The 27,024-nt window shown below is 57.1% G+C and overlaps 11 protein-coding genes and 1 non-coding gene across 12 annotated transcripts; 7 read left to right on the top strand and 5 right to left on the bottom strand.

Moving 5' to 3' along the window:
• Positions 1-1,249: 1,249 nt before the first annotated feature.
• On the top strand, positions 1,250-3,055 carry L226DRAFT_209379 (mannosyltransferase). The gene is made up of 3 exons (XM_067672898.1): positions 1,250-1,885; positions 2,039-2,181; positions 2,244-3,055. Exons 1-3 carry the CDS (start codon positions 1,303-1,305, stop codon positions 2,871-2,873), a joined length of 1,356 nt encoding a protein of 451 aa, XP_067531717.1. The 5' UTR covers positions 1,250-1,302; the 3' UTR covers positions 2,874-3,055.
• Positions 3,056-3,295: 240 nt separating this feature from the next.
• Positions 3,296-4,521, bottom strand: L226DRAFT_469067 (C-4 methyl sterol oxidase; the record flags this gene model as incomplete). Its single annotated transcript, XM_067676185.1, has 4 exons — positions 3,296-3,600; positions 3,696-4,068; positions 4,133-4,291; positions 4,354-4,521. The coding sequence occupies 4 exons, from the start codon at positions 4,519-4,521 to the stop codon at positions 3,296-3,298; spliced, it is 1,005 nt and encodes a 334-aa protein (XP_067531716.1).
• A 1,198-nt stretch (positions 4,522-5,719) lies between these two features.
• On the top strand, positions 5,720-7,756 carry L226DRAFT_574152 (uncharacterized protein; the record flags this gene model as incomplete). The annotated part of the gene is made up of 4 exons (XM_067684989.1): positions 5,720-6,343; positions 6,394-6,690; positions 6,744-6,866; positions 6,920-7,756. 4 exons carry the CDS (start codon positions 5,720-5,722, stop codon positions 7,754-7,756), a joined length of 1,881 nt encoding a protein of 626 aa, XP_067531715.1.
• A 96-nt stretch (positions 7,757-7,852) lies between these two features.
• Positions 7,853-8,691, top strand: L226DRAFT_209419 (uncharacterized protein). Its single transcript, XM_067672899.1, has 2 exons — positions 7,853-8,625; positions 8,681-8,691. Exon 1 carries the CDS (start codon positions 7,948-7,950, stop codon positions 8,446-8,448), a length of 501 nt encoding a protein of 166 aa, XP_067531714.1. The 5' UTR covers positions 7,853-7,947; the 3' UTR covers positions 8,449-8,625; positions 8,681-8,691.
• Positions 8,692-10,133: 1,442 nt separating this feature from the next.
• Positions 10,134-12,703, top strand: L226DRAFT_209270 (uncharacterized protein). The gene is made up of 3 exons (XM_067672897.1): positions 10,134-11,077; positions 12,221-12,502; positions 12,564-12,703. Exons 1-2 carry the CDS (start codon positions 10,178-10,180, stop codon positions 12,425-12,427), a joined length of 1,107 nt encoding a protein of 368 aa, XP_067531713.1. The 5' UTR covers positions 10,134-10,177; the 3' UTR covers positions 12,428-12,502; positions 12,564-12,703.
• A 3,001-nt stretch (positions 12,704-15,704) lies between these two features.
• On the bottom strand, positions 15,705-17,698 carry L226DRAFT_574150 (cyclopropane-fatty-acyl-phospholipid synthase; the record flags this gene model as incomplete). The annotated part of the gene is made up of 11 exons (XM_067684988.1): positions 15,705-15,731; positions 15,785-15,987; positions 16,050-16,180; positions 16,241-16,347; positions 16,411-16,614; positions 16,678-16,887; positions 16,945-17,106; positions 17,162-17,220; positions 17,275-17,291; positions 17,345-17,501; positions 17,560-17,698. The coding sequence occupies 11 exons, from the start codon at positions 17,696-17,698 to the stop codon at positions 15,705-15,707; spliced, it is 1,416 nt and encodes a 471-aa protein (XP_067531712.1).
• A 2,411-nt stretch (positions 17,699-20,109) lies between these two features.
• On the top strand, positions 20,110-20,872 carry L226DRAFT_209238 (uncharacterized protein). Its single transcript, XM_067672896.1, has one exon. The coding sequence runs from the start codon at positions 20,348-20,350 to the stop codon at positions 20,765-20,767; it is 420 nt and encodes a 139-aa protein (XP_067531711.1). The 5' UTR covers positions 20,110-20,347; the 3' UTR covers positions 20,768-20,872.
• Positions 20,873-22,129: 1,257 nt separating this feature from the next.
• L226DRAFT_209220 (uncharacterized protein) lies at positions 22,130-22,904 on the bottom strand. Its single transcript, XM_067672895.1, has 2 exons — positions 22,314-22,904; positions 22,130-22,231 (listed from the first exon to the last, which is right to left on the bottom strand). Exons 1-2 carry the CDS (start codon positions 22,819-22,821, stop codon positions 22,167-22,169), a joined length of 573 nt encoding a protein of 190 aa, XP_067531710.1. The 5' UTR covers positions 22,822-22,904; the 3' UTR covers positions 22,130-22,166.
• A 14-nt stretch (positions 22,905-22,918) lies between these two features.
• Positions 22,919-23,450, bottom strand: L226DRAFT_538273 (uncharacterized protein). Its single transcript, XM_067681460.1, has 2 exons — positions 23,238-23,450; positions 22,919-23,170 (listed from the first exon to the last, which is right to left on the bottom strand). The coding sequence occupies exons 1-2, from the start codon at positions 23,407-23,409 to the stop codon at positions 22,989-22,991; spliced, it is 354 nt and encodes a 117-aa protein (XP_067531709.1). The 5' UTR covers positions 23,410-23,450; the 3' UTR covers positions 22,919-22,988.
• Positions 23,451-23,586: 136 nt separating this feature from the next.
• Positions 23,587-23,667, top strand: L226DRAFT_t227. Its single transcript has one exon. It is a non-coding gene; the product is annotated as a tRNA-Val (tRNA).
• Positions 23,668-23,710: 43 nt separating this feature from the next.
• Positions 23,711-25,044, bottom strand: L226DRAFT_538272 (uncharacterized protein). Its single transcript, XM_067681459.1, has 5 exons — positions 24,772-25,044; positions 24,609-24,718; positions 24,243-24,553; positions 24,153-24,177; positions 23,711-24,088 (listed from the first exon to the last, which is right to left on the bottom strand). The coding sequence occupies exons 2-5, from the start codon at positions 24,699-24,701 to the stop codon at positions 23,861-23,863; spliced, it is 657 nt and encodes a 218-aa protein (XP_067531708.1). The 5' UTR covers positions 24,702-24,718; positions 24,772-25,044; the 3' UTR covers positions 23,711-23,860.
• Positions 25,045-25,242: 198 nt separating this feature from the next.
• L226DRAFT_469012 (DnaJ-domain-containing protein) lies at positions 25,243-26,937 on the top strand (the record flags this gene model as incomplete). The annotated part of the gene is made up of 5 exons (XM_067676178.1): positions 25,243-25,603; positions 25,702-26,078; positions 26,134-26,435; positions 26,489-26,642; positions 26,692-26,937. The coding sequence occupies 5 exons, from the start codon at positions 25,243-25,245 to the stop codon at positions 26,935-26,937; spliced, it is 1,440 nt and encodes a 479-aa protein (XP_067531707.1).
• Between the last annotated feature and the right edge of the window lie 87 nt (positions 26,938-27,024).

The following is a 27,024-nucleotide window of genomic DNA, read 5'->3' as shown; positions in this document are numbered from 1 at the left end:
ACCCCGGGACCATGGCGACGACTCGCTCACGAATACGCCACCCATGTGCAAATGGGAGAGTCCAGTTGCGGTTCCCATGCTAACCCCACTACGAGGGAGGACGAGAGGAGGCCACTGCCCGACGCACTGCGCAGCACAAATGCGATCGATCGAGGGTAAAAGACCTGGCTGCTAAAGTATTGAACGTCTCACGAGTCACGAACCTCAACCCCCATCGCTTAGTGACCGTGTCTACGAAGCAAACTCGTTACTCGACGTCGACGCAACCACTCGCCTCGTGATATGTCACATAAATGTGGTGCAGGCGTACCTTGACACACGCTCCCCTCGGCTCCCCGACGGGCGAGAATTCCAGGCCGTCGAGACTCGAAGATCAACATCGGTATCCCGGCAACCGCGAATTAGACTTCGAGCTTCGAGATTGGATTCCGCCCGCTCTGTCGGGCGTCCTCTGCAGCCTGCACTGTGCAATTGCAAGTCCGACTGGCAACTCGCGAGCCCCGGGCCTGGCTTGGCTTGTCGAACTGTGAACAGAACGGAAGTGTCGACGTTCCGCCATCGCTGGGCGCCGCGCTCGTGCGGAAGCACATCCAAAGAGTATGGGGAATCCGGATGGTCGAGTCTCGACCGTACGTCGCCGCCCAGGAATCTGCAATGTCTGATGTGGATCGAGGCACGGAAGTACTACATAGTCAGAGCACTCAGCATACCGCACGGCGCACGGAAGCTTGCTTACTTTCAACCCTCAATCATGATCGTGACCGGGGAGGTACTAGTGGTGTGCCCTGCGTCGCCGTAAGATAATACATGAGTCGGAAAGTCGTTCCTACACGAATGCTTGAAGGCTGAAGCTTTGAAGCTCGAAGCTGCGATTGGTTGCGGCCGGCGGGAGATCGAGATAGAGATACATGTGATGGTGGCGGACGCTGGCAGCGTCGCTCGCGCTCGGAGTCGACTCGGACGGACTCCTCGGAGCTGGCTTGGTTGTCTTGACACTTTCGCGAGTTCTTTTGCATTCCACTGTTTGTAGCGTTCGGGTGCCAGGTAAGTACGCACGCAGCAGCAGAGTGAAGTGGACGTTGTGGCGGGAGGAAGGAAGACGCTGGGCCTGTACGAGGCCGCTATGCTCGGCGCCTAACATATCCTCCCACCGCCATAACACCCGAATCAACACCAGACGTTCATCCAGGATGCGGATCCATGAGGTGTGATTGACTATCAGCCATACAACTGGTCAGAGGAAACTGTCCTTTTACCTAGATACTCAATCTCTGACCCTGAACATGACCAGGGAGATCCGCCATGTCATCATCGTCCGGAAAACGACCCGCACTTGGCCCCGACTCCGCAAACCGCAAGCGTATCCTGATCATAGCATCGGTTACCGCGACAGTGCTCACCTTGCTGGTGACACTCGCCGCTGCACAGCTCCCTTTGTTCGACTCGTCTCCCCGCGTCCTGCTGCCCCCGCCGGGAGATGGGAGGTTCTCCCTCCGGCACGCTCTGGCGTCCGCCATCCTGCGATGGGACGCGTTCCATTTTGCGGCCATCGCGAAGGAGGGATACGCGTACGAAAACCAGTGGGCGTTCTTCCCTGGAGCGCCGTTCGTCATGCGGACAGCGGGCAAGCTCGTCAACGCGGTTTTGTCGCTCTTTGGCGCATCATCGTCAGCGTCAGAGTGGGAAGAGGTTCTGCTTGGGGGCCTGTCGGCTGCGGTGTTGTCTGTGCTCTCTACGCTGAGACTTTATGAGCTCTCTGTTGTACATCTGGGTTCGTCGGACGCTGCGTTTCTGGCTGCGCTGTTGTCTCTGCTCCCGAGCAGTCCCGTCACGCTCCGCTTAGCTGGGTACAGTGAGCCGTTCTTCACGTATCTCTCGTATACAGGTAAGCACGCCTATTCATGAATTGTACATACGCGGTATATAGCAGGCGACACAGATCTTGTGCGAACTGCCTAGGCTCTTCGCCAGATCACTCTTATTTGTTTCCGGCTGGTCATCTTTTAGAGCATATTCATTAACATGGGCTTTCCTCTAGGCATGCTATTTTGTGCGCGGAACCAGTGGCTTCTAGCGACGGGCTCGTTCGCGCTCGCATGCACATTCCGCTCGAATGGAATCTTCCTGTCCGGCTTCATCCTCTGGGGCATACTCGTCGAACCTATACTCGAACGTCGTAAGGTGCGCCCTCTCCGGCGTCGAAGTGCCTGCCGTCGGGATGCACTGACATCTTACCATACCAGGTCTCTCTCTGGAGAGCCCTATACGCCGTGGCATTATCTGCGCTGACGCTCTCCCCCTTCCTCTACCACCAATACACCGCGTACCGCGTCTTCTGCACCGAGCCGTCCGAAAGCGCACCCGCACCCTCATGGTGCAACGCCGTACCGCCGTCCGTATACACCTACGTGCAGGCGAAGTACTGGAATGGGGGGTTCATGCGCTACTGGACCGTCGCACAGATCCCGAACTTCGTCATCGCGGCGCCGCCGCTCGCCCTGCTGTTCGTGTACACGGCTCGTTACCTGCGAGCGGCCTTCTTCCCGCGTCTCCGCGAGCTCGTCCTCGAGAGCAGGCAGTCCAGGAAGGACATCGAGGGCTCAGACACGCCCTGCCTGCGCACCCCTTCGCCCTTCCTCCACCCATCCCTCGCTCCCCACGCGATCCACGCGCTCATCATGTCCCTCCTCCTCCTCTTCGCCTCGCACACGCAGATCGTGCTGCGCCAGGCCGCGGCCATGCCCGCCGTGTACTGGGCGGCGGCGTGGCTGCTCGTCGAGCACCCGCGCGCGGGGCGGTGGTGGGTGGGTTGGAGCGTCGTGTGGGGCGCGGTGAGTTGTGTCCTGTGGGCGGCGTTCTTGCCACCTGCGTAGTGCGTAGCGTGTTGGAGGGTTGTAGCTTGCAGCGAGGAAGAGCACAAGCCTGTCGGGTTGTCGTAGGACTGTATGCTGGGCGGGTGCAAAGGGAAGGTTGTTGCGGACGGCATGTGTTGGGTACTCGGTGCAAAAGGTAGACCCTTGATGGGGCAGATTCCTATGTATACGATACGTTGTTCGCGTGCCCCGACCAATGTATGAGCTGCTGAGGCATGTTGTGCAGATATTCCCCTCCCACAGTGGAACAAGCTGAAGTACTGATGAAGAGGCAATCCGCTTGAAGACGGCGAGGTGAGAGGTATAAAGGTACATTATGCGATTATAGCTAGAAGCAATGATAGACGGCGTCTCTAGTGTGGTATGGACGTGAACAATACCCATGATCCAAGAATCCCAACTCCAACCCCAAGACCTCGCGTTTATGCGGTCTTTTTCTTTCCGCTGAACGAGTACGCCTCGACCTCCGCCTCGGCGCGGAGACCCTCCTGCTCGGCCTCGAGCATCATCTTGCGCTCGCGGGCAGCGTACTCCTCCGGGGAGAGGTTCAGCTTCTTCATCGCGTTGACGCGCTTGCGGTACTCGCGGTACTTGTCGTCCGTGCCGAACATGCGGTCGAACCAGCGGAAGGACGTCGAGAAGTTGTTCACGAACGCCATGTGGTGGAAGTCGTGGTGCTCGGCCCCAGACCAGATGGGCAGCCAGTGCTGCAGAGACCAGGGGAAGTCTGCGTGGAGAGAGAAGGGAAGGCGCGTGAGAACGGAGACGGGAATAGGACGCTCTCACGAGGAGGCAGCATGGGAAGACGGGAAAGAGACTCACCATAGCCACTGTGCGCGTCGACGGCCTGGAAGAGACGGAGGATGATCCAGATGTAGACGGTGACGATGTGGAGGTCGCGGCGGAAGGCGCAGTAGAGGATGGGGCCTGCGATCGTGCCGGTACCAAGAATCATGACCTCAGCAGGGTGCGCGTACTCGGCGGCGAGACCGAACGGCGCGGAGTACTTGTGGTGGATCTTGTGAATGTGCTTGTAGAGAGGACCCCAGTGGAGGGCACGGTGCGCGAAGAAGTGGAACATATCCTCGAAGACGAAGAAGATCGCAACCTGGATGGCCTGCTGCTTCCACGACGGGAAGGGCACTTGCCAGGTGGACATGCCAAAGTACTCAGCCATCGGGTGGAAGAGCCAGATCTACGCGAGCGTTGACATGAAGGTGAACATGGGGTGGAAAGGAGGAAGGCAAGATGACACGTACCACCGGGAGTTCAACCATGAAGTGCGAGAAGAGGACCTGCTTGGTGCACTCCCACTGCTCCTGGGCAGTAGGAATTTTCGAGGGCTGGAGCTTCCACTTCCTGAAGTACGGCGTCGCGTCGATGAGGATCCATGGGATGCAACGACCAAAGTAGACAATCTGTCGAACGAGTTGGGATTGGAACTCGCGAGCTGGTTGGCGAGCGAAGACGGCGCACGTACCTCGTGAAGCAAGAAGCTCGCGAGACCGGTCGCGATGATGGGGTTCCCGATCGCCAAGTACCAGGCGACCCACTGTGCCTCCAGCCAGGTGAGGTTGGAGAAGTCGGTGCCCGCATTCGCGTAAAGCTGCTGCGCGGTGGGGTGTCCGGTGGGCGCTGTCGAGTTCATGGTGGCGGGCGTCGAGTCGGCGAACGAAACACTAGAAAAAGAGTGTACGACACGTCCGAACCAGGGGAAGATGGGTAGGAGACAACCGCCGTGGCGACAACGGATGGCGGCCAGCGGGTTTTGTAGCACATTTTGGCGGCGCGTCGTACGACTCGGCTAAGGGTTTTCGCACCTCCTCACGTGGCCGGTGCCGCTGCTCACCCCGCTCTGGCTCCTCTGGCCAGCTCCAGCCGTGGCCGACAGACCTTCGAGCCCGCAGAGTGCGTCGGCCTCTGCTGGCTTGCCGATTTCGTGGTGCGACATCGACGCTCGTGTTCGAGCACGCTCTCCATAATCGTGCATAACGCTAGTAAACGCTCGAGCTTGCAGAGACGCCGAGGCGGGCCGCGACTGCGCGCCAGACATCTAATTTCTCTGTCACTCTTACCTTCTTTTCCGACTCCATCAGGCCAACGGCTGCCCACCTCTAGGTCATCGAAGTCGATGAACTCTCGGTGTACATTGCGGTCTCGAAATGCGAGTCAAATGTACGGGATTTTCAGCGACGGAGCGAGCTTATCCGGTCTCCCAAGCGGCTGCACACCAACCTCATGATCAGCCCTGCTCCCGGAGCGCGATTTTACTGCGTTCATATCGACTCAAAGTGGGCCCGCTAACATGTAGATGTGGATGCATGAAGTACAGTCGTCCGCCGGACTTGTCGACGATATGGCCCGAACGTCGCAGCCAGATTGGAGATGGTGCGTATACCAGACATCTGCGAATTCTGAAAGCTTGAGCTTCTTACTTTCATCAAACTAACGGTTTTGCGATAGAGGTGTTATATAAAATCACCTCGTAACCTCTCGAGAGGTCTGCGGGATGGAACAATGCGGTCCGAGCAACAAGTTCATCATCATACAACACGCACTACGAACTCTTAAGATCTTAAGCCTCGTGTAGTAGCGTATGCCAGGTTATAGTTTTGGTCGCCAGAGACTGGTCAGTCTCGGTTGAAATTGTCACCGTATAGTTCCAACCGAAGACTTTGTGTCAGCCTTCAAGCGGCGCCCATCGTGCAGTCAGCCTCCTCCTGGGTATCATAGTCTGGCTGTCGAGCTGCCTCTCTCCCTCCCACCTCTTGCTTTCTCCCTGCTCTCGTTGCTTTCGACTTGCTCTTCTCAACCACTATCGCCAGTGCTCTCGACCTGCTATCGACATGCTCTCCCTCATACTCGTCATACTCGTCCAAGTCCTGCTCGCCGAGGCACCGGTCGGCGGTCGACTCCTTGGACACAACCCGGGATCGCTCACCCTGGCAATCCCCACCCTCGCGGTCGTCATCTTCGTCCTCGGTCTCGTGCTCATTCTCTCTACCATCACCAAGTCCTCTGGCATCACTTTGGCCGCTTTCATCTTCACGGTATACAAATGCACCTCCCTCGCTGGCCTCCGCGCACTCGGCTTCCTCCACGTTCGGTTCTCCACTGGCACCTTCGGTCCTCAAGGCGGCTTTAGCACACTCTTTGTCGACTGCTCAGCTGAAATCCTCCAGCCACTGCGCGTGTACGCCGTCGTCGCCCTCTGGATCATCGCACTCAGGGCCTCGACGCAGTGGCTGCACGCCGACTTGGTCTCCACCTCCGCCGTCCTCGCTGCCTGTCCCGGCTGTGTGTCCCACGAGCAGCTCATCTGTGGTCAGGCGGCTGACCTCAAGGACATCCGTGCGGTTCTCGAGGGTGCTCGGTCTGTTGCGGCTGACACGGAAGCCCGCCTCCACAAGAAGGAGGACGAGCTCGCGCAGGTCAAGGGGTATCTCAGCACGGTTCATATCCAATTCGAGGTTGGTGCTTGTTCTCATGTATTCTGTTATCGTGCTCACGTTCGGCCCAGGTCGTTCTTGAGGCATTCAAGGCTAGGGTTGCAGCACTCGAGGCAGGGCTCGTCGCTGCCCGTCAAGATGCTGCTACAGCCATCGCAAAGGTCGACGAGCTGGTACAATTGCTCACCGCCGCACTCAAGGACGCCAAGGAGAAGGACACGATCATAGCGGAGCAGAAGGACGAGCTCAAGGTATCCTCAGAGGAACGGGAGGCGATCAAGGCTGAACTCACCTCTGTGAACGCCTCGAAGACCCGGACGGAGACCTCCCTCGCTACCAAGGAGAGCCTTGCCGTGATGAACGCCAAGGTATGCCTATGCTTTCTTTATCGCCGCCGGGTATACTCATCGACGTGTGGTAGATGATGGAGCTGCTCAAGGCCAAAGTCAAGGACCTCGAGCGGGTCGCCTCCGACGAGAAGGCCAAAGCGAACCGTGAGCAGGACAACGCGAACCTTGCGAAGCGCGAAGCTGCTATGTACAAGGTATGTCGAGCCCCTTTCTATTGTACTTTGCCCTTACTCACTCGATCCCCTAGGCTAAGACGGAGCGCCTGGAGATCACCACTGAGCGTCAGACCCGGGAGCTCGAGCAGAAGATACAGGAGCTCAAGTCGTGCCACGAGCAACTCACCGAGCTCAAGCACAGCACCGAGGACGCAGCGGAGGCGAACTACTGGAAGAACATGGCCGAAACCCTCGCATCGGACCTGAAGGGGAGCACCACGGAGCGCATCGAACTCCTCGCCCAGCTCAACCGTGTGAAGACGGCGTACCACGAGAGCCACACCGAGGTCGAGGAGCTGCAGCACGCCCTCAAGGCCGCCAAGGAGTGCACCTCTGCGGCCCAGTCCGCATCCGGAGCTAGTCAACCGTCTTCCCCATCAGCAGCGCAAACATCCGACCGGATGTATGAGCAGACTGCGTCTGGGAAGGCGTGCGACACTCGCGTGCGGTCACTGTTTGCACGTGAGCATTACGCTCAGATGGATGCGGCCATGGAGGCCAAGGAGCAGGAACTCGCGGCCGCCCACGAGGAGATCGCCTTGCTCAAGAGGGCACTCCAGGGCAAGGGCAAGGGCAAGAGCAAGACCTCAGCTCCCACTTCGGCGACCAAGAAGGCTCGGATGCCGACCCGCACACAGCCCATCAAGTTGAACGCGGACAAGGAGAACGCTGTCCCTCGCACTCCATCCAAGTCGATGCTCTCTTCGGTCTCGGTCTCTCCCCTGCGCAGGGCCTTCGCCACTCTCAATATGTCCAGCTCGCCTTCGCCGCTCCCTCAGCCCTCGAACTCTCCTAGCACGACCTCTCGGATCCCGAGGTCATCTATTCCGACGCTCACTCGGCCTCCTCTCGCTCGTCTTCCTCCATAGGCTGGCCTCATGGCCTCCAGCGGTAGCGATCTTCTACCGCTCCTCGCTGACGCGTCCGTCGCTCATTATGTTCCTCGACGAGGTCACATCCAGATCTTCGTCGGTTAGCGCTCCTTCTTCCGAGCCTCACCCAGAGGCACCTGGTCAGCGACATCCTTCGAGACGCTCACGCCCGACGCCATCGACTAGCAATGATCTTTCTGTGGCTCCTCCCAATCGTCTCCTCGGCCTTCTTCTCGGCTTGCATCGTTATACCCCAGGACCCGGCGCATATATCATACATCATAGCCTTCGGACAGCATACGTTTTCAGATAACATACGGTTTCGACCAGCATACGGTTTCGGACAGCATACAGCCTCGGATAGTACACAGGTCTCGGTTAATAGTTGTCATGAACGGCCGATTCGGTATAATATGTACGAGTATAATCGTCGTTCTTCCCCCTTATCTTTCCCCGACACCTCCACCCTTCCCGGGAGACTCCGCTACGATACCTACGTCCCTCTGCCCGTCGCCTCTGGCTACCCACCCTCCCCTCCTCTTCCGCGCTATTCCTTCCTTCCCGAGAGCCTTCGTTGCGATATTCTAATTTCTCTATTGCGGTTCCTACGCTTCCCTTCCTTCCCTCCCGGTCATTCCGTTTGCATTGGACTCGGATTTGCACGTGGTTCCCGATTGATCGAGCATTAGTAGTACTAGGATACTCCGCACCCAAGATTCGTTATTTATACAGAAAACCCCATTAAACCCTCTCACTTCTCACTCACTTGTTTTGGTGCGCCATCATCACGAACTCCACAGTTACAGCCTGCATATGCCATTACCGGACGAGGAGGGCGGTCTACTTACAGTACTTACCTTCTCCAGGTGAGTGAGTCTAGTACCTTTCCCACTCGTTTGGCTACCGACTCATTGCTCCCAGAGCGTGACATAATCTCCCGGCCGTCGCGCGCAACTTTACTTCGGACACGTCCGTCGTATCAGTGTCGATGCCGAGTGGTGCAAGTTGGCGACGTGAAGATTGAATCCAACTCGGCAACAACGAGGACCCGTCTTCTCAACCGAATGCCCTCATTGTCTTTGTCTCTGGGATCCGGTGTCAGTTAGGACTTCGGCGAAGTTCATCCTTGTGCACCGGAAGTATCCTGACGGCGTTCAAGCGGGGAATACCGGTGCAATGCAGACCTCAGCATGTGCGTCTCTATTCTCCCAAGACCATTGTACTATACTGGACAGGTGACTGACCTTCGCCTTCAGTTGTGCAGACGGCAAGTTCCTACACCGGGTGATTCGCGCGGGGGTATTGTCCTCCAGGCCTGGACCCTTCTTGTGCCTCGAGGGTCTGCAAGCTCTTCTTCTGCCCCTTGTCGATTCATAGCAACCTCTCGGACAGTGCACCGTTCGTAATGCCGATACTTCGCTTCACGAACTTTCTGCTGCGTGAGCCCGGGTGCTGCTTCTCGCGGGCTTGGCTGCCCGTAGGTATCCAGTTCTCAACGCGTCTGCTTTGCTTCCTGGGGCGTCTGGTAAGCTTCTTGAGGCACTCGTCGTAATGAACATGATGAACAGGCTTCCGAGAATGGGGATTGGTTGTCGAGTCCCGGGGGCGCTGTCGCAGCACAGTCTAGGCACAGCCCGACAGCGAGATGGATCCTCGACGTTTGTGGCGAAGACGTGCTTGAGTCATGGTGATGTACATTGACACTGAGACAAGGAAACGACGCGGGGACAGCGGAAGACTCGGCAGGAGGTTCGGAGCAGGAGCGCTGGGCCGTCGAAGTTGAAGCGAGGCCTATAGGGCGGTCGGATGCGCGCAGGCGCTACAGTTTGACAGGATGTACATGACGAGGGGTTGGTCCATGCAATAAAAAGTGCGCTCTCGAGTCATACAGCCGCTGAGAAGGCTTCATGACTGAAGCACAGTAGCGGCCCACGGACATACCCCCGCTGCGCCGAGTAGGATGACCAACAAGGCACCCTGACAGCTGTACGCTGAATAGCCGGGCATAAATTACTGAAGTAAGTGCAGAAGAGCAGTTGGATTATATAGAGCAACCGGGGATGTCGGAGGTAACTTCATCTAGAATTTTGCGAGCTAAAGTTGTACTTAGCACGGTCGTGGCAGATTAGTGTCACCATGCCATGAGTCACTTAGGCATCCTAAGCCACAGGCGGATATGCATGCGCTTGCTGTTGTCAATGCGATGCCACCTTATCCCGTTGAATCTGAATTGTGCTGACCCAGCGATACGCCGCCTCGAAGGCCCGAGGCCCGGGCTTCGAGAGGCTGATTCTTACTGTGACTTTCCAAACTGGGAAGTGGTCACAATCAATCAGAGAGCTAAACGCCGAGGGGGCACTGAGCTCAGCGACCACAACCCTCTGCTCGCCGTCTTCGAGACCGTCCTCGCTGTGTTCAATGTCCACACTCATCTCTCTGCTTAACCCAGTCTGCGAAGAATTTCATGCTACACTAGTCTCCACCTCGACAGCCGCAGCCGCAACCACCACCAAGGACCATGCCTACTTCCGCCTCCTCGCATTCCCCGTCGAAATACTCGACTTCATATTCCAGGAACTTGAGTACAACCACCTCCCTCCAGTCATATGCGTCAACACGCTCTTCCAGACGATTGCCACCCGCATTTTGTATCGCATCATCCCTGAACTGCCGATGGCACGCTGCATCAAGTGCCTCAAGGTGCTCTGCAGCACTCCCGCAAACGCGGTACTCGTCCGCAAACTCTCGATCGAATGGGCACAACACCGGGTCGTGTCCAACCTCTTTCGTCTTCTCAGAGACACCCTCACGCACCTGCCCAACCTCCGCCACCTCAGCATTGAGCTCTCTCCACAGGACAACCACTACGGGCTCGCGTGGGTTCTGGGCGGCCTCCGCGCTCAGCTCAAGGTCCTCGGCACGTCCATTCGCTGCGACACGCAGCTCGCAGCCTTCCTCGAGACACAGCCGGAGCTCGTCGAGTTATGCCTGCGCGGGTTTCAGACGAAGCAGCCGTTCACGCTCTCCAAGTCTGCCATGCCGAACCTCAAGTCGTTCCGTGCCGTGCACGCGGGCCCATCCGTCATCGCGGCGGTCGTCAAGGGTCGTCCGGTGGAGGCAGTGTCTCTGTCGATGTTCATGGAGGACGGGTGCCAGCCTCTCGACTCACTGCTACTGTCGACATGTCCAATCAAGCGGCTGACGATCATGTCGCTCGACTCGTCCCTGTCTCCGAATGTCCTCCTCCCGGAGGTCGCCAAGCGGATGCCGGAGCTGGAGGCGTTGCACGTCGTGGTGCTTATGGCGTTGTTTGATAATGTGAGTAGCCGTTCAATGTTACTCCTTTCTGGTTCTCCTGCATGCCCTCCTTGGCCTGCATTGCTTTGCCCTATAGTGTCGGACACGAGTCTCGGTGCATACCTGTTACACCAGGATTCGGGCCTTGCGGGGCCGCATCGTCGAACACAGTTTCCTCTATACGCAGTGACACTATCGTGTCCCATTCCGCAAATGGCCCCGTGCCGTTCAAGTATGACCGCGCGAGCGACCAATGCAGGAGAGGAACAACTCTGTATATGAAGCATCGTTGTGATAGCCGGCTATGCGCATATATAGCCGATCGTCAAAGGGTTGCACCCGCCCGGGAGTGTCAGCCTTGGTTGCTCCTCCTGTGTGGCCGTTCAGTATGGATTGCTCCGACTGTCAAGCTGCGGATTCACGTTGATAGGCAGCCGGAGAACAAGAAGTTTAAGCACCGTTCCGTAGTGGTCCGCAAAGCTGCGGCGCCTCCTCCCAATGCGTGCCATTCATGGTTGTCGCGGTAGCACTGAACCCTCATGCACTATCCGCTACGTGTGCGTTTTTTTCATTGCTGCATGTTCATTCAGTGGTCTGCTCGCGGTGACACCGCGGTACGCTTCGATTGCGGACTTGCCCGATCAGCACTTACGAAAGATTAGAACGTGCACGCGTTCTCTCGCCCCTGCGCAGTCAGGTATATGCCAAACTTGACGGCACCTGGCCTATAGCGGATCTGTGACGTGAAGGGGCCACATTATCGGGCCCTTTTACCCATCCACACGACGGAGCGCAACTTTGCAACTGACTTATAGACGACCTGCCGGCGAGGTGACGTCGCGTTATGATGATGATGCGAATTGTGGACATGTCCGATGGGCGCGACCGAGAGCTTCGTGTTCTCCTTCCGTAACCATGTCAAAGTTGACGGTACAAAGCAGAACCGCAACATGCAGGAGCCGCTTCATTGGGCTCACCTAGCCGTATGCTCGACCACGTTGTAGGCATGGTGATACCACCACCTCTCGTCGCCGATGTCAGGAGTTGGGACCCCCATGTCTCTATAAGCGACATCGCTACCATGTCGTTGAGCACCAGTTTCGGTCCTACCCCTTCTCCATAACTAGATTTCACATATCGCATCACGCTGATGTTCCACCGCAGAAAACGCTACAGGAATCTGGACCGTCGCTGAAGAAGTTCTCCGACCTTCGCTACCTGACGTTTATGGCAGCGGGCTCCGCCTCGATAGAGGACGAAGGCGAGATCGCTCGCGCGTGGAGCAAGGCGTGCCCCACCCTGCGGACTATTATCCTGCCGAAGGGCAAGGTTTGGTTCGAACGTGACGGTCAGTGGACGTGCTGCGGGTGACCATGCGGATCCATCTGCCGGGAAGCTGGGTTGTTGACAGACTAGCGGACGTGCCAAGTGGCATCTGAGCTCGAGGTACGAGGAGTTGTTGTCAATACTATTATCCAGTCGGTCGAACTGATCGACGGTGCAGAAGGACGATTAGGGAGTGAAACGGAAGGGCGAAGGCTTAGAAAGCCCGAGTCCTGGTGGCCGTCTCCGTTCGTCACCGGCCTGGAGAGGGAGGGTATGGGCGGAGGGTCGTATACCTTGGGTTAGAGTGATTTCCCAGGTTAGGACACGGAGTGGACTCAGGATAGGACCAAGGTTTGTTTTGACTGCAGCATGTACAGTATTCACGCATTTTGTTCCCTAGGACACTGTGGCTATCGCGTCTGGTGCGATCGATGAGAATGCCGGCATATTCTTCGGACGTAAGGAAGGATTGTGGACCTTTCCGAGTTCACTGATCTCATGCAGCCGGACCGTCGGAATTTGCCCCGGTATCAGGCATGGTAGCGGAGCGTATCCTTTCATGGGTACGGGGTCTTACAACCAGGGCCCTTGCTTCATTCCCGACGTTACTACCATGCGTCTATGAAGTCTACCGCCCACGAACGCGCAAGGTCAGCGCCAGTCGGTTCTCATACTGCCAGGACCCTGTTATCTCTTACGTTTGGCCAATATCTCTGTTCATAGCGTCAGAGGTCCACAGTGGTTACCGGTACAGCTGTCGACACAGTCTCCATCGCCTCAGCCAGAATGTGCTTGTCCGCCAAGTTTCCCGTTACGAATTCGAAGGCCCATAATGCCGGCTCACTGAAGGCCTCCTGATCCGCGTTATGCACTATCCCACGATGACGACGTCACTTACGTTGACGACCGTAGTCCACCCCTCTCGGAGTGGGCGATGGGTTACAGATGAGTACCACATGTTGCAAATTCCCAGTTTCCCAACATAAGCGCTCTCTCATCAAGAACCGCAGGAGACGCCCCGCGGTCCCGGGCATGTTTCTTTTGCGCCTACAGCGGCTTGCCCGTGGGGACCAATTAATGATCCTCGTGAACTCATGCACCGAAATCCGCCAGCCCGTAAACCGGACATATGGGATTATTGATGACCTTCGCATCGCCGAAGTCAGTCGCGCTCGCGCCCCCCGGACATCCATATTTTCTGTTGTCCTCGATTCTTCGGTGCGGCCTCGTTCGAGGGACCTTCGGGGAGCGTCCCGTTCTCTTAGCGCAACATAGCAATCCGATGTCCACTTCCGCTGGGGAAACGGACATGTCGCTCGGGCCCTCCCAATCGCCTCCATCTCCTTCCCACATATCCTACTATGCATGCAACGGTTTGGTCACACGCCGGAACGACATCAGAACAGTAGCTGCCCATGTCCGTTCTTCCGCTCATCCTCATGACATGACTACCCCGCGCCCGCCTTTGTCTTATCAGCACACCTGGGCCGTTTTGAAACAGCCTTCGTGCTCATGGGGCTCGCCATGAGGTCGAGGGTGCGAATACGCGTAAACATCATTGTACTAATGGACTGACAGTCTGTACGCTCTCTCCCAGCACTTGTCTCGTGCCTCTTGCTTTCTAGGGAATGAACCTACACCATCTCCCGCACACGTGCACTGTATTGAGCTTGTTCCGCATCTTACAGGTACTGCGCGGAGAGCTTCTTGGACTTGCTTACGTTTCTAATTCTAATTCCCCAGGTCGTTCGATCTCGCGCAGAGGTAATACTACGCATCGAGCTGCTGGCCGCTGTTCGACCTCAAGAGCACGTATCAGCTATGATGCAACGTTCCGGCCGCCTGTAGTTCCGACGGCCACCCGGCATCTAATTCGAAGCCAAGCCTCTATTGACAGTACTCAATTGGCATAGCGTAGAGGGCTGGCTTCGCAGTTCGCGGACAGGAATAGTCACCGAGGCCACGCGTTTCATCCAACTCATAGCGCCAGTAATCGCACATCTTCGCCCCTCCCACCGATAGGGGCGCGGCTCGCACGCGAGGGAGACGCAGTAATTTGGACGGACGGCATACGATGGGCACCCTGGCAGAAAGTCCCCTTGATGTCGAACTCTGCGCAGTGCGTTCCTGCGCGTCTGCCCATGACGCGGACCGGACGTCCGTTTCTACTCGCCAACAAGCGGGGCACGAAGCTGGTGCTGGAATTCGTCGTCTATGGTGATAGACACTCTTGGTATGATCTTCCGCGTCGATGATCGCATCCTGCTGACTCCAGACGATCCACCTGGAACCAGCGCACACCATCTTCGCTTAAAGCTCATTTACTCTATTCTAGCGGGAGCTTTCTCGTGTCTCCACTCCTGTATTCTCATGCTGCAGCGCCCGAGGTCGCGTCGAGATACAATACGTACGGGCACAACGTAAGGGGGTTCGTTCATTGGTTGAGCTGCGGGAGCCCGGAGATGCAGAGCGCGCAGTTTCGCTCACACAGAGTGGGTTCCACCTGGCATTACGACGACCTGGCTGCGTCTAGGTCGGCGTAGACTTCTACCATCTACCTTCTTTGCGCTTCGTCTCGGATACAATACGGGAAGTTGCCTCGGGGGAATTGAGTACACGTTGCGTTTGACTTTCCTTCTGCGTTGACGTGCCGTACGGCATGCACCACCCGCTGCCCCTGGCTACGGGAATGTCTCGCGTCGTGCAACAACCCGCCCGCTTCTCCTGGTACCGGTTTTCACCCGTGAAAGTACCACCGAGCATTCAGTGTGGCACAAGTGCCTATCACGATTCGCGGTTCCGCAAATGCGTCTGGATCGCGTGGGACGGGTACTGGCATTCGCATGGGTAAGTACCAGCACTCCACATGAAGCAGAATTTGCAACCTTCGCGGCCTCTGTTATGACGTTTTTATAGCCGCCACAATGGAGTACGGGACGCCCTCCCCCGGTAGACTAATGGTTACGGCAACCTACATCAGCGCATGTTCTCGGTAATGAACGACGCAGCGCCATGCGTTCATTGAACATTAAATCACCTGGCGTGTACCGGACGGCGGAAGTACTGAAAGACTCGGCGCGGAGCAAACACACAAAAGGGCCCGAAGCAGAGGGGTATCATTGACGTACTTAGCACAACAATATAGTACATACAACATCTAGCTAGGTAGTGGCGATGATCATATGAATGTGGTAGTGCGGGATCGTGAGCAGAGCAGCCGAAGCTCAATGTCCTGATCCTCCTGAGATATCTTACAACACGCGGCTGCGTCCTTCGTGATCGTACACAATCCGTCCGCCGGTAGTCCAGAGCCCGTGGGACCCTAATCGCACGCGAGGGTTACGTCGCTCTGCATTGTATCCGTGAGCAAGGGCGCAGCACATCGCATCGAAGGGTGCTCACCGCTCTCACAAGTGTCAGCATGTGGCAGGTGATGTACCCCTTGGCGAACCCGGCGCCAGCGTATGCGAAGAGGTATTCCCACTTGCGGATGAACGACCCGTACGTCGCGTCGTCACTCAGTGCGGGGTACTGCTGGACCATGATCTCCCGCTGCAGGTTCGACTTCAGTCGGCGGTCCCATGTCCGTAGCGTGCGCGGATAATCTGTGTGGAGCAGGCGTCAGTAAGTGATTCATAGAGCATGTCAAGCAAGCTCTAGCACGTACGTGGTGCGTGGTTCTCGACAGCCTCGAGAGTGAACCGGCCTTTCGACGCGGCGTACGCCGCATCAATCAAGACGGTCGCGCTGGGAAGGCACGAATTCGGCCACATATAGCGACGCATGAAGTCATCCGCTCTATTTTGGGTAGAATGTCAGCGGCGCCGACTAACACCCACCGATGGGGATGAAACGCACTGGTAGCCGCTGTAACGCCCCTCAGGGAACGTCGAGCAGGTGACGACGATGGTTGCCCCCGTGGGTTTGAGCGCAAAGTCGACGACTTCGAAGTATTTCTTGTAGTACTATGGGACGATGGCGTCAGGGGGTGGCTGAGACACGTGCGGAGAAGCGACGTCGGCACTGACCTTGCTCCCCACATGCTCGAGCATCTCGATGCTGACGAACGCGTCGAACGCGTTCTCCCATTCAGCTGGGACGTCGCGATAGTCCATGAGGTGGACGCGCACACGTCCGACGAGGCCTCGTTCTTTGATCCGCTCCTCCGCCAGCGTCTTCTGCTCGATGGAGAGCGTGAGCGTGTCTACTTCGCAGCCGTACGATGCTGCAGCCTGCGGGAGCTCCTCGTGAGAACGGCGGCCCTACCGCGGTCGGAGGACACCACAGGAACGCACCTCTATCGCGAGCCCTCCCCATCCGGTCCCGAACTCAAGCAGTCGGTCGCCAGGCTTTAGACGAAGGGTCTTGAGCACGTGATGGATCTTTCGGTGCTGTGCCGCTTCCAGGTCGCCATCTGTCGGGCCCTGAAGCAAGTCGCCGCGGACACCACCCTCTTCGTCTGACCAGAGCGCGCATGAGTACATCATCTCCTTGCTCAAGAACGCCTGCGACAAGGATGGGTCAGCAAAGATATGGCCGAGCCGAACAAGGGCGATGCGTACCTTGAAAAGTTCGTTTGACTGGTCGTAGCTGGCGATTACGTTAAGGCGTGCTCGAGAACGTGTCTGGCCGAAGAAGGCGTTCCGAAGACCGGAGAGGGCAGCCGCGACGCGACCATATAGGGAGGAAATAGCAGACATCGTTGATTGGTTGTCCAACCACAGCTGGAAGAAGATACATGAGAAGATGAGCCGAAGTCCGCGTGGTTCCGCTACTCACGACCATGATCTCCCGCAGATTCTCAACCTCGACCTCGCCGATCATGTAGGCTTCGCTGACTGAATAGCGTGGCAATTAGCTCGTGCTGCTCCATAGAAGGGAGGGGCACCCACATCCAAGATCTCCTTCGCTGCAATCCCCCTATCAGCACACGTCAGACGGTGGAGACAAGGTTCCGCTCACCTAAATACGCGTGTCCAGAACTTCCCGCTGAGGACCTTGAGACGAACAATAGTGTCGCTCTTCGGTGGCCCGAAGCGGAAGGTCTCGTCACAGTCCTGGATCTCGAGCTGGCCGACAGAGATAGCCGACCTTAGCAGCGACAGGATGGAGGATCGTGCTACCGACAAATGTGTTCAGTGAGAAAGGCGACATACGAGCGCGAAGGGACAACATACCGAACATAACCAAGAAGGAGTAGGGTGCAGGTGGGCTGAGGTGGAGAGTGGAGGAACCACTGGAGCTCGACGCACAGGACAGTGCGCTTTCTTTGTCAGAGGCGGAAGGGGTCGAAGGCGTGGATCGATGAGAAGGCATCGTGGAGATAGAGCGAGGGTGGTGGAGGTGGAGAAGACCCTGAGGAGGAGGCACGGCAGTGAGGGAAGTGTCTGCAGTCCCGGGGATTTTATATGGCGGGAAGCGGGGATGCGCCCCCATACGACAATTTCGAATAAGGCCCGATGGGACTGTCGTCGATTGCGCAGATGCGAGGCGAGTTTTCGGGGACCGGCAGGAATCAGAGGGCCACCTCGTGCATGCCTCCAGCTGCGTAAGTAATACCCAAGGAAGCGACAGAACGTCTCCACAGATCCCAGCGGTCGGATCCATCAGAGATCGAGCAGGAAGCCTGGAATCTCATGAGAGGACTGCGAACTTTCGCAGAGTGTACCTGTCGGCGAACATGTCAAGATCTCCAGCGGCCAAGGCGAGGTTCGGATTCTCCCAGGCGCAACGCATGACGAGCTGGAGGCCCAAACCGGGCTCGGGACCTATGCCAGAACATCGATTAAATCGCGGAGAAGCGACGAGCAAAAAGGAAGAGAATCGCACCGCTACCGAACGAGAGGCTCTCTGTAGAATCCCGGATCGCTGGTCGTCCCGGCCGCTGCCCAAGAAGCAGGCGGACTCCCATTCGCGGTCTGCAACGCTCGTGAGAGGAGGGAGAGGTCCCCGGAGGCCAAGCATGCAGCAATCGTCCCTCCTGAGTGGATCGGAGCTTCAAGCGAGCTTTCCGAGCACCTGCTTGATGGACAGCACGCTTTTGGCCACACCAGGCCCCGGACGCAGCAGCAACACTCCGGCACGCCCCCGCACAGTGCTTGCCACGGCTCAAGGCAGCGTGGGACGGCGATGTGCGTACGCTCTATCAACGAAGATTGGAACCAAAATACCTCCGCGCCCGGCACTGCCGGTTTCTCGCCCAGGCTGGCCACCGCTTAAGCATAACAAAGCCGAGGTTTAATATGACCGAAGCTGTATGTCGTACAAGCGGCACGCCAACAGCGCAAGATGGTGGTGGTTGACTAACAACAAGTCTACCTGCCCGCTGGCGCCTTCCTGTCGTTCAACGCTGTGACGCGTCACGGTCACACGGCCCATCTCGGCGCATGCAGCCTCAGTTTCGAGTCCGGCTCGGTGCACTGGCACCAACTTGCTCTGCATAAACTACTTAGTGCTCCTGCTTACGGCACCCTGATGTCGTCTCTGCGTAGCAAATGCCGGACTGCGACCTGACAGTGCGGCAATCCAGCAAATACTTGCCGACACGGCTACGCGAGGTCCTTCGGAAACTCCGCTGGGAAAGTAACAGCAACTTGGAAGGCAACAGCACCAGCTGTCGGGATGCTCAAGTTTTTCGGCCGTCCATTCCGCACATGATGTAGCTTTTGAGGCTCTCTTTCTACAGCAGCGCACGAGGTAGGCGGCTGCTCCGCTGAGTTCTCCTCATACACTCACTGAAACCAGTTGTTCTCTAGGCAACGCCTTGGCACCTCGTTTCGACACGGGGCCATGTAGCTGGTAATCTGCTGTTCATGATGACGAAGGTGCATACGTCTACAGGCATCGTGTTGCTCAGCCTCTGCCGACTCTAGAAGCATTCAGCCAATAGCATGACCGAAGACATGTCTCCTTGCAACCACGAAAGGCACTCCCTTTGTCGAAATGAACCAATTTTCCTGCCTCTCCACCGACGCCTACAGCGCATTTTGGATGAGGAGCCGATGCTCGCACGCGTCGTTTACGTCGTCCTCCCCGGCGACTCCGACCGATGGTCCGCGTCATATCCCCCCGTCCAACGATTCTCCCCATCCTCATGTTGTGTCTTCTGGCCATATCTTTCGGTTCTCGAGGTGCGCTAACTGTATGCGATGTATAATCTATAGGGCTGATCTCAATCATAGGTGCATATGACCACACCATTCCGACATCAGCGTCGGCGCATGCAGCCAACGACTCCGCTAGCCAAGAGTGAATGCGGACGGAAGTAATATCGCGGCGCCACGCTAGCGTTACATGGTGGGAAGGAGCATCTCCTCCACCGTCATCTCTGCAGAAGGTGCTTCTTGCGATATATGCATATCCGCTTCACGGACATCTCATCCATGTGCCCCTTCCGCAGGCAGGCACTACGTACATAGTACGGGCAGCCTATCTCTCTTCGGCTAGTGCGACGGAGTCGGAGATCCCGGAGCCGTCTCAGAAGCAGAGGGCAAGGAGGCAGGCACTATTCGCCTCGTGAGAGCGATAGCGTCGAGTGCTTCGGCGGCCTCTCGCAGATGCGACGCGTACCGGGGATTGCAGCATAGATCCTCGCCTACACTGCGACGTTTGAGCCAGAAGGAAGTGGATCAGGTCAGCTTGGAGCAATGGATCGTTCTTGCTTGTTCGAGTGCTCACCACGCTTCGCTGCTTCGTCTAACGGCAGGGCCGTCTGTTCTCGCTGCACATACGACATCCTGCAAATTCGCGTGTGGTTGCGGAAGCTCGCATCCCCCATCTGACTGGCTCTACTTCCAGAAAGCGCGCAACCCCTGAATTAGCACGACTTCGATCTCCCTCTCGAGGACTGTGATCACAGCCACGACAGACTGCGCGGTCTGCAACATAGCGAAATCTTCGTCTCTCCCCGGTGACTTCGGACTGGAGCATCGTGTTTCATCGAGAGCACGCAAACCCCGCTGGACGATGTTCGGTGCCTGCACCGGCTGTGCTCGTTTGCGGGTGGGGTGGGGAGTAGGAGTATCGTTCATATCAGAACACAGCGAACATGTCATGGGTGACTTGTCGCAGCCCATGTGCGTAGCGCTCGCCTGCTTCTGCCTTCTCTCACTGCGTACAGCGGGCGACTCAGCGCAGGCAGTAGAAGCCCCCCGCAGAACGCACGGGACGCTTCCGGCGCGCACGGGCGTACCGGGAGCCGGAGCTGCTCCGGTCCATCATACCGCATTCAGGCAGCTTCGACGGGTGATGAGCCCTCTGTCCGCCACCAAGACTTGTGTGCATTCCGTGCACGCATGGCACCCGGGTCAGCCTCCCTCCTGTAGGCCAGGCTGGGCAGTGTGCTTGTCAAGCATGCATGGGCTCGCCCATCTCCGAGATGGCTGACGTCAAACGTATGAAGTATATCACCTCAGGGTCCGTGTGGACGAGCTTCCCCCGATTGCTGTGCAGAAGAGCAGATCGTGCCGAGGGCTGGACTGCACCGAAGAATCGTTCTCAGAACATAGCGGTCTTTTGTGCGTGCCAATGCCCATGTTCTCGGCGTACTGATGTTCAGGACGAACCAGGCAGGAATTACACGAAGAGGGCGGAACATTCTTCGCCGACAGACGACAGACGACGCACTAACGTCAGGCAAGCACACCGCTGTATGGCCGTTCCCAATTTTGGCTGGCACTTCGTACGTGAGCTCTGAAGTGGCGACTGGCGACTGATGGATTCGAACAACAGCGGAGAACCGTGCAGGTCTCGTTCGATGCAGCAAGCGAGCGCACGAGAGGGGAGACCACAGCTCGGCCGGGCATAACGGTGGACCGACGCACATTTCCGAGCGTGCCGACGTATTGTGCCCAAGTGGCGAGGTATCTCCCATGACGGTCCCGCCCTACGTCAGCATGACCCCCTCGTATCTCGCGCAGCTGATCCAGCGTGAGGCCCGCTATCCAATGCAAGATTGCTCCGCCCTTTCGCGGAGCCCGTCGTGAGCCCGGGCTCGGGTTGTACCGAGTGTCGTCGATATCGTGAACCAACAAAGCTACACCGTAGGTCATGGTACCGGAGCACCCACCGTATGGGTGGGAAGGACGGGTTCGGGGAGACATACGGCCGTCGGCGCGGGGTGGAGCGTCGAGCGCCTAGCTCTGGGCGAGGCACTTGCAGGACTACCCGAAGGGTAAGTATCTCGGGGCGCCTCCAAGCGACATACATATCAGCCGAAGTATTGAAATGAACCCGCGCATGAAGAGGCCTAGAGGTTCAGGTGCCAATAACCTAGGTACGCGGGGCATGATGGTAGGTAAGCATAGGTAAGTATGCAAAAGACCGACGTGACAGGACGCGTCCTGGCAACCGAGTAAGTGTCGGCTAGCTATAGCTGCTTAATATCTGTTCGCTTTGCGCTACTGTCTTAATTAACGGCGCGTTGACAGGCTAGGAAGGTGTGTGGAAGGGGTCGGCGTTCAGCCTGTCCGCCGGCGCACTCCGCGAGCACCCCCTCCCGTCGAGCCGCCTCGGTGGATGGTGCGTGCATTCAGCGGGAGAGCTCCACCGACGATGCCCTGGGTGGCCTCCCCGTGTCACGATTAGTCCGCGAACCCGGCAGGCTCGTCGATGATCGTGTCGGATCACTGCGTTCAGGTTCGCCTTGCCGCCTAAGACGAGGCGTCCGAGGATCACCAAGGCGGCCGCTCCCTCTGCCTCGAGTGTTCTAGTTCCCAGAGCCCCCGAGAAGGGCGAACGGGAAGGGAGCGGGAGCGGGGCGGCCTGCTTCAGGACGAGTGTGACGTTATTGTAGCGGGAGAAGGCTGTCGACCGCGTACGTCGTCGGCTCAGGATTCAGGCTGGGCCGACCTGTTTGAATCGTGGAGGATTGTCATCACTGATCAGTGAATGGCTCTTGTCGCGAGTGGCGAACCGTGACGACGGTACGTACATACCTCGCCTGCCTGCGGCGAGGCCTGGCAACTAAGTACTGGTAATACGGATGCGATCGAGTCGAGGCTTTGGATGCAGGAGCGAGGGTCGGTCGGTGAATAGGTGTTTATGGGTCCAGCCTGGCGATTCAGATGGGTCATAGTATGTATGCCGTATTCCCGTGGAGAGAAATACTTACTCCTCTTAGCGGCTGGCCTGGCCCGGCGGCCTTGGAGCTTTGATGTGCGGCTTTCGGTTAGGAGTTGACTGTATGGTGTCACGCCTTTGCGAGCAACTGGATCGGCGGAGGTGCAGACAAGGGCTTGCCTTGTTTGTTTATCCGTGGTATCGAGTGGGGTGATGCCAGATGGGACCCCCTGCTGCACGACCTCTCGGCTTTCACGAAACTGAAGTTCCTCAGCGTAGATATGGCTCAAGAACGCCGAAAGCGTGTTTAGTGTGGAACAACCCGCGTTATTGTCCACATATTGCGACGAGCAGAAGAACTCACTGGTGAAAGCTGACATATAGACCTGCCGCCTCCCGTGGCTACCCTTCCCACTTGTGAGCCTTCCAGAGTCCAAAAGTCATGAACCACCGCAACTACACAGAGAAGATTTGTCGAACGGAGGAAGACGGATGGGTTCTGCATTGATACTCTGTCAAGGAGGCCTGGGCTAAGGTGCCTGCTCTACTACCCAGCCAGTTCGGCGTGTGAGCGTCCTTGAACGGATTGTTTGGATGGGCATGCCGCCTTCGAGAGAGCACCCGCGCACGTGAAGAACCTGAGAGTGCGCAGCAGTCGCATTCCAACTTCGCGTACGAGACCGTGGCTTGATACTGATGAAAAGCATCCCTCGGGGTATGTGAACATGTCTCCCAACGGCGCGAAAACGAATGTGAGGCTAGTAGTACCCAGCACGACAAAATCAGCAATGCTCACATGAATGGTGGCTGCTGCTTCTGACTAGAGTGATCAATAGGCTCAATTTGTGGATGCTGAAGCTGCCAGTGCCAGCAGTACTTGCCCACTGCCGGTGGTGCATCATTGCATAGACTGATGTGGAGAACGTCAGTGCGACTTCTGCTAGTATTGAACTTTGTGGGAACTCCATAGCAATTGGCTAAGTTTCGCAAGCACGGGCAGATCGCGGAATACGCGTGAGCACCAAACAGGTTGTGAACGTGCCCCCGTAATGTAGGCGTCGAGTTCTGAACTCAAAAGTTGCGGAGGCGGGCTGTAATAGACTTGTGAAGCGCTATATAATATATAATTGTTTAATATAAATAACGGTTCAGTGGTGTAGTTGGTTATCACGTCTGTCTCACAGGAAGCGCACAGGAGGTCTCCGGTTCGAGCCCGGACTGAACCATCTTGCCATGTACTCATTTTGTTCCACCACTAGGAACGCCAGTGCTAAAGGATTGGCGAAGACCTTATGATTCATAAGAACAAAGCTAACGAAGAGACCCATAATACGGAGGCATTCGGAGTACTCTGATGCTAGTGACCTATCCAAATTCTACCACAGATTTAGACTCAAGGACGTCGACCGACGCACTGAACTAAGGGAAGAAGTCGAAGCCCAGGCGTCCTTCCCGGGATATCTCGTCCTGCCGGTATTCATCGGCGAAACTCTTCAGCCACTCGGGACTCAACGCCTGCCGCCAAGGCCCGTGTCCGTTAACCGCAAACTCTGGGTTGACGATGTCCAGCAGGTAGGAATGGAAGTTGTAGATTATCTCGATGGCCTCCTTAGTCAATGGCTGTCGGTCCTGGCGGACGACGTAACACTGCAGGAAGAATAGTCAGAGTTTACGTGGCCGGGCATAACTTGAATCCCGCCCGGTCACTCACCGTTCCTGGTTCATTAAGTTGCCAGCTGCCGGCGGAGACGTCTTCGGGGTCAATCGAAGCCAGTCATGCATCACAGAAGGGCGTACGCACCGCATCGGGGCGAATCCATCGTGGGCTTCGATGCGGAGGTAGACGGCAGGTTGGTTGTTCTCTTGAGCGGGTATCCCGCCGTGGATGGAGTCGCTGTATATCACCAGGGGGTACCCGCACTTCTCGGTCACGGGGCAAAGCTCGCCCCTCGTGAAAATCGGATGAGAGGTGTTGAGCACGACGTGCTCGAACTGGCAGGACCAGGGTTGGTGTCGGTTATCGAGTATCTTGATGCCCCAGACATCGTCAGGTCCTATGGGGCGGCACATTGGCTTGTGGATCTTCCAGTGTGCCTTCTGGCACTGCGAGGACTGCGAGGACAATGTCACTCGGAGGACTACTAGGTCACCGGATAGTTGAGCATACGCAGTACACACCGGTAGCTCCATGGCAGCCAGAACAGTTCTTAAGTCCATCTGCGGGGACCTTGCCGCACTTCGAGCAACGATTCAGGGGCATCGCGTACAACAACGGGGCTGCATTGTGGGTCAGCCTCTAGAACCAAGCATCAGGTCAACGAGCCACTCACTTGATCCACGCAGTGGAGTCCTATGAAGGACAGGGACGACTGATGAAGCCTACCACGGAACTAGCCAGCGTTGATACAACTACCGTCTGCGGCAGGCCATCCGAAGGCTCGAGCGTGTCAACTTTCTCAAGCCCCTTCAAGATCTTTGGAAATTCGCGCAAGTTCTGGGAGATGCGTTGACGATGGGCATGCGAGTATTATTAGTGGTTTCTTAAAGATGCGAGTTCGTGTCGCGCGATATAAAGGACAAAGTCAGGTTGCTGTATACGAAAGTCAAAGGGCAGTGGTCACCGGCGCACAAAGTCGAGCATGACGCGGCAGCACCTGGGCAGCACAGCCCTCTTGGAGGCGCGCCTGAGCTTCAGCTTCTCGCCGCACACCTCCACCTCCCGGCCTTAATGGTACACTGAGGTACACGGCTACTTCTCTCACGATTCTACCCAACGGACTTCTCCATACACACGCGCGACCATGAGCGCAACGATCCAGTCACGACCACTTGTCCCGCACATACCAACGACTTGCTCGCAGTGTTCAGTCACTCTAGAGTTTCCTGTGCCATCGCCGGCACCACGACCTGGGACTTTGCTCAACGTCCGATGCTTCAACTGTCAGACTATCATCACGCATGCGTTCTATCCGACGCAGATACCTAGCCAGTATACGGAGAGGTTCGGCTCGACTGTAGGGGCGGGAGGCGGCGCCTCGTCATCCCAGACGCAACGAAAAGGGAGGAAGATTGGCACGCAGGAGAATCCGTTGGAGACCGGATACTACGACTTGCTCGGTGTACCTGTGAATGCCAGCACAGACGATATCAAGAAGGCATATCGTATGTTCTATTTCGCTTCTGAACTCCGCGGCGGTGCCCTATTCTTGCGCCTTCCTGCATACGCTGTTATGAGGCCCTGAACACCATTATCGCTGTAGGTCGACTTGCCATCAAGTTTCACCCAGACAAGAACCGTGATGACCCGCATGCGGAGGAGCGGTTCAAGGAGATCGCGATTGCGTACCAGACGCTGTCGGACCCCGAGCTCAGGCGCAAGTACAACGAGTTTGGTTCAAAGGAGAGCGCACCGGAGGGCGGCTTCGTGGACCCGGAGGAGATCTTCGGCACCATCTTCGGCGGAGACCGATTCGTGCCCATCATTGGCCACATCAGCCTGGCAAAGGACATGAAGGCGGCTTTGCAAGAGGAGGGCGAGGAAGGAGAGGAGGTACAACGCGATGCAAAGGGCCGAGAGATACTGAGTCCAGAGGAGAAGGCGAAGAGGGACGAGAAGGCCCGCAAGCAGCAGGCCGAGGTGAGTTCCTTCCTCGTGTGCACACAATATTGGTCTTCTGAGGATGGTGCTGCAGAAAGCTGCTGTCCGAGCAGAGCGGATATCCAAGCTTGTGGAGAACTTGGACCGCAAACTCTCGATATTCACCGAGTCTGCGGCCGGTCCGAACGACCCGCAGGTCTCGGAGAGCTTCAGGACGATCTGCAAGCTGGAGGCAGAGGAGCTGAAGAAGGAGTCGTATGGTGTCGACTTGCTTCATGCCATTGGTTTTGTCTACTTGCAGAAGGCGAAGCAATACTTGGCTTCGAATCAGTCCTTCCTCGGCATGGGCGGCTGGTTGCACAACGTGCAAGGCAAATACCATGTGTTCAGCGAAACGTATGTGCACTTCCTTTGCTACGCTAGACCCTCACGATTCACGTATCTTACAGTGTATCGACACTTCGTGCGGCGATGGAGCTGAAGAACGTATTCGAGCAGATACAAGCGGCCGAGAAGGCGGGCAACCTCACTCCAGAGGAGAAGCGACGACTCGAGGAACAGGCGGCCGAGAAGGGGCTGCAGGCGCTTTTCAAGGTACGCACTGTGTTGCTATATCTGCATCAGTTGGACTTACAGGGTCTCATGCGTGCAGGGCACGAAACTAGAGATCGAGTCGGTGCTCCGCGAGACGTGCGACCGAATTCTCGAGGACACGACCATTCCGCGCCAGCGGGCACTACTGCGCGCCGTTGCTTTGCAGCTCCTCGGCGAGGCATACATGAGCGTGCGTAAGGACGAAGACGAGGCTCAGGAGGAGAGCGAGTACGTCCGTGTGGAGACGAAGAACAGCCGCCAGAGGGACTCGTTCCGCCCGCCACCTATGTCTCCGCAGGCCTGAGTTTCCGTGCGTACTCTATGTTCCTACTCTCGGATAGTGTACAGTACCGTTCCTCGTTAGACATGTAGCCATATGCGATGCCATGCA

The sequence above is a fragment of the Lentinus tigrinus genome (assembly GCF_003813185.1).
Source record: "Lentinus tigrinus ALCF2SS1-7 unplaced genomic scaffold L226scaffold_31, whole genome shotgun sequence".
NCBI classification, from domain to species: Eukaryota; Fungi; Basidiomycota; class Agaricomycetes; order Polyporales; family Polyporaceae; genus Lentinus; species Lentinus tigrinus.
Note: the sequence above shows the minus strand (reverse complement) of the source record. Positions and strands in the feature narration are given on the sequence as shown.

Excerpts from the sequence above, each read along its gene's own strand:
- L226DRAFT_209379 (XM_067672898.1), top strand. The coding sequence starts at position 1,303 with ATGTCATCATCGTCCGGAAAACGACCCGCACTTGGCCCCGACTCCGCA. Across the intron at positions 1,886-2,038 it reads CACGTATCTCTCGTATACAG|GCATGCTATTTTGTGCGCGG; the intron begins GTAAGCACGCCT and ends GCTTTCCTCTAG. Across the intron at positions 2,182-2,243 it reads CTATACTCGAACGTCGTAAG|GTCTCTCTCTGGAGAGCCCT; the intron begins GTGCGCCCTCTC and ends TTACCATACCAG.
- L226DRAFT_209419 (XM_067672899.1), top strand. The coding sequence starts at position 7,948 with ATGATCTTTCTGTGGCTCCTCCCAATCGTCTCCTCGGCCTTCTTCTCG.
- L226DRAFT_209270 (XM_067672897.1), top strand. The coding sequence starts at position 10,178 with ATGTCCACACTCATCTCTCTGCTTAACCCAGTCTGCGAAGAATTTCAT. Across the intron at positions 11,078-12,220 it reads TTATGGCGTTGTTTGATAAT|AAAACGCTACAGGAATCTGG; the intron begins GTGAGTAGCCGT and ends GTTCCACCGCAG.
- L226DRAFT_209238 (XM_067672896.1), top strand. The coding sequence starts at position 20,348 with ATGTTCGGTGCCTGCACCGGCTGTGCTCGTTTGCGGGTGGGGTGGGGA.
- L226DRAFT_209220 (XM_067672895.1), bottom strand. The coding sequence starts at position 22,821 with ATGTCAGCTTTCACCAGTGAGTTCTTCTGCTCGTCGCAATATGTGGAC. Across the intron at positions 22,232-22,313 it reads GCCGCAGGCAGGCGAGGTAT|GTCGGCCCAGCCTGAATCCT; the intron begins GTACGTACCGTC and ends CGATTCAAACAG.
- L226DRAFT_538273 (XM_067681460.1), bottom strand. The coding sequence starts at position 23,409 with ATGGAGTTCCCACAAAGTTCAATACTAGCAGAAGTCGCACTGACGTTC. Across the intron at positions 23,171-23,237 it reads AAGCAGCAGCCACCATTCAT|ACATGTTCACATACCCCGAG; the intron begins GTGAGCATTGCT and ends CGCCGTTGGGAG.
- L226DRAFT_538272 (XM_067681459.1), bottom strand. The coding sequence starts at position 24,701 with ATGCCCCTGAATCGTTGCTCGAAGTGCGGCAAGGTCCCCGCAGATGGA. Across the intron at positions 24,178-24,242 it reads GATGGATTCGCCCCGATGCG|CTGGCAACTTAATGAACCAG; the intron begins GTGCGTACGCCC and ends CTCCGCCGGCAG. Across the intron at positions 24,089-24,152 it reads AACTTAATGAACCAGGAACG|TGTTACGTCGTCCGCCAGGA; the intron begins GTGAGTGACCGG and ends TTCTTCCTGCAG.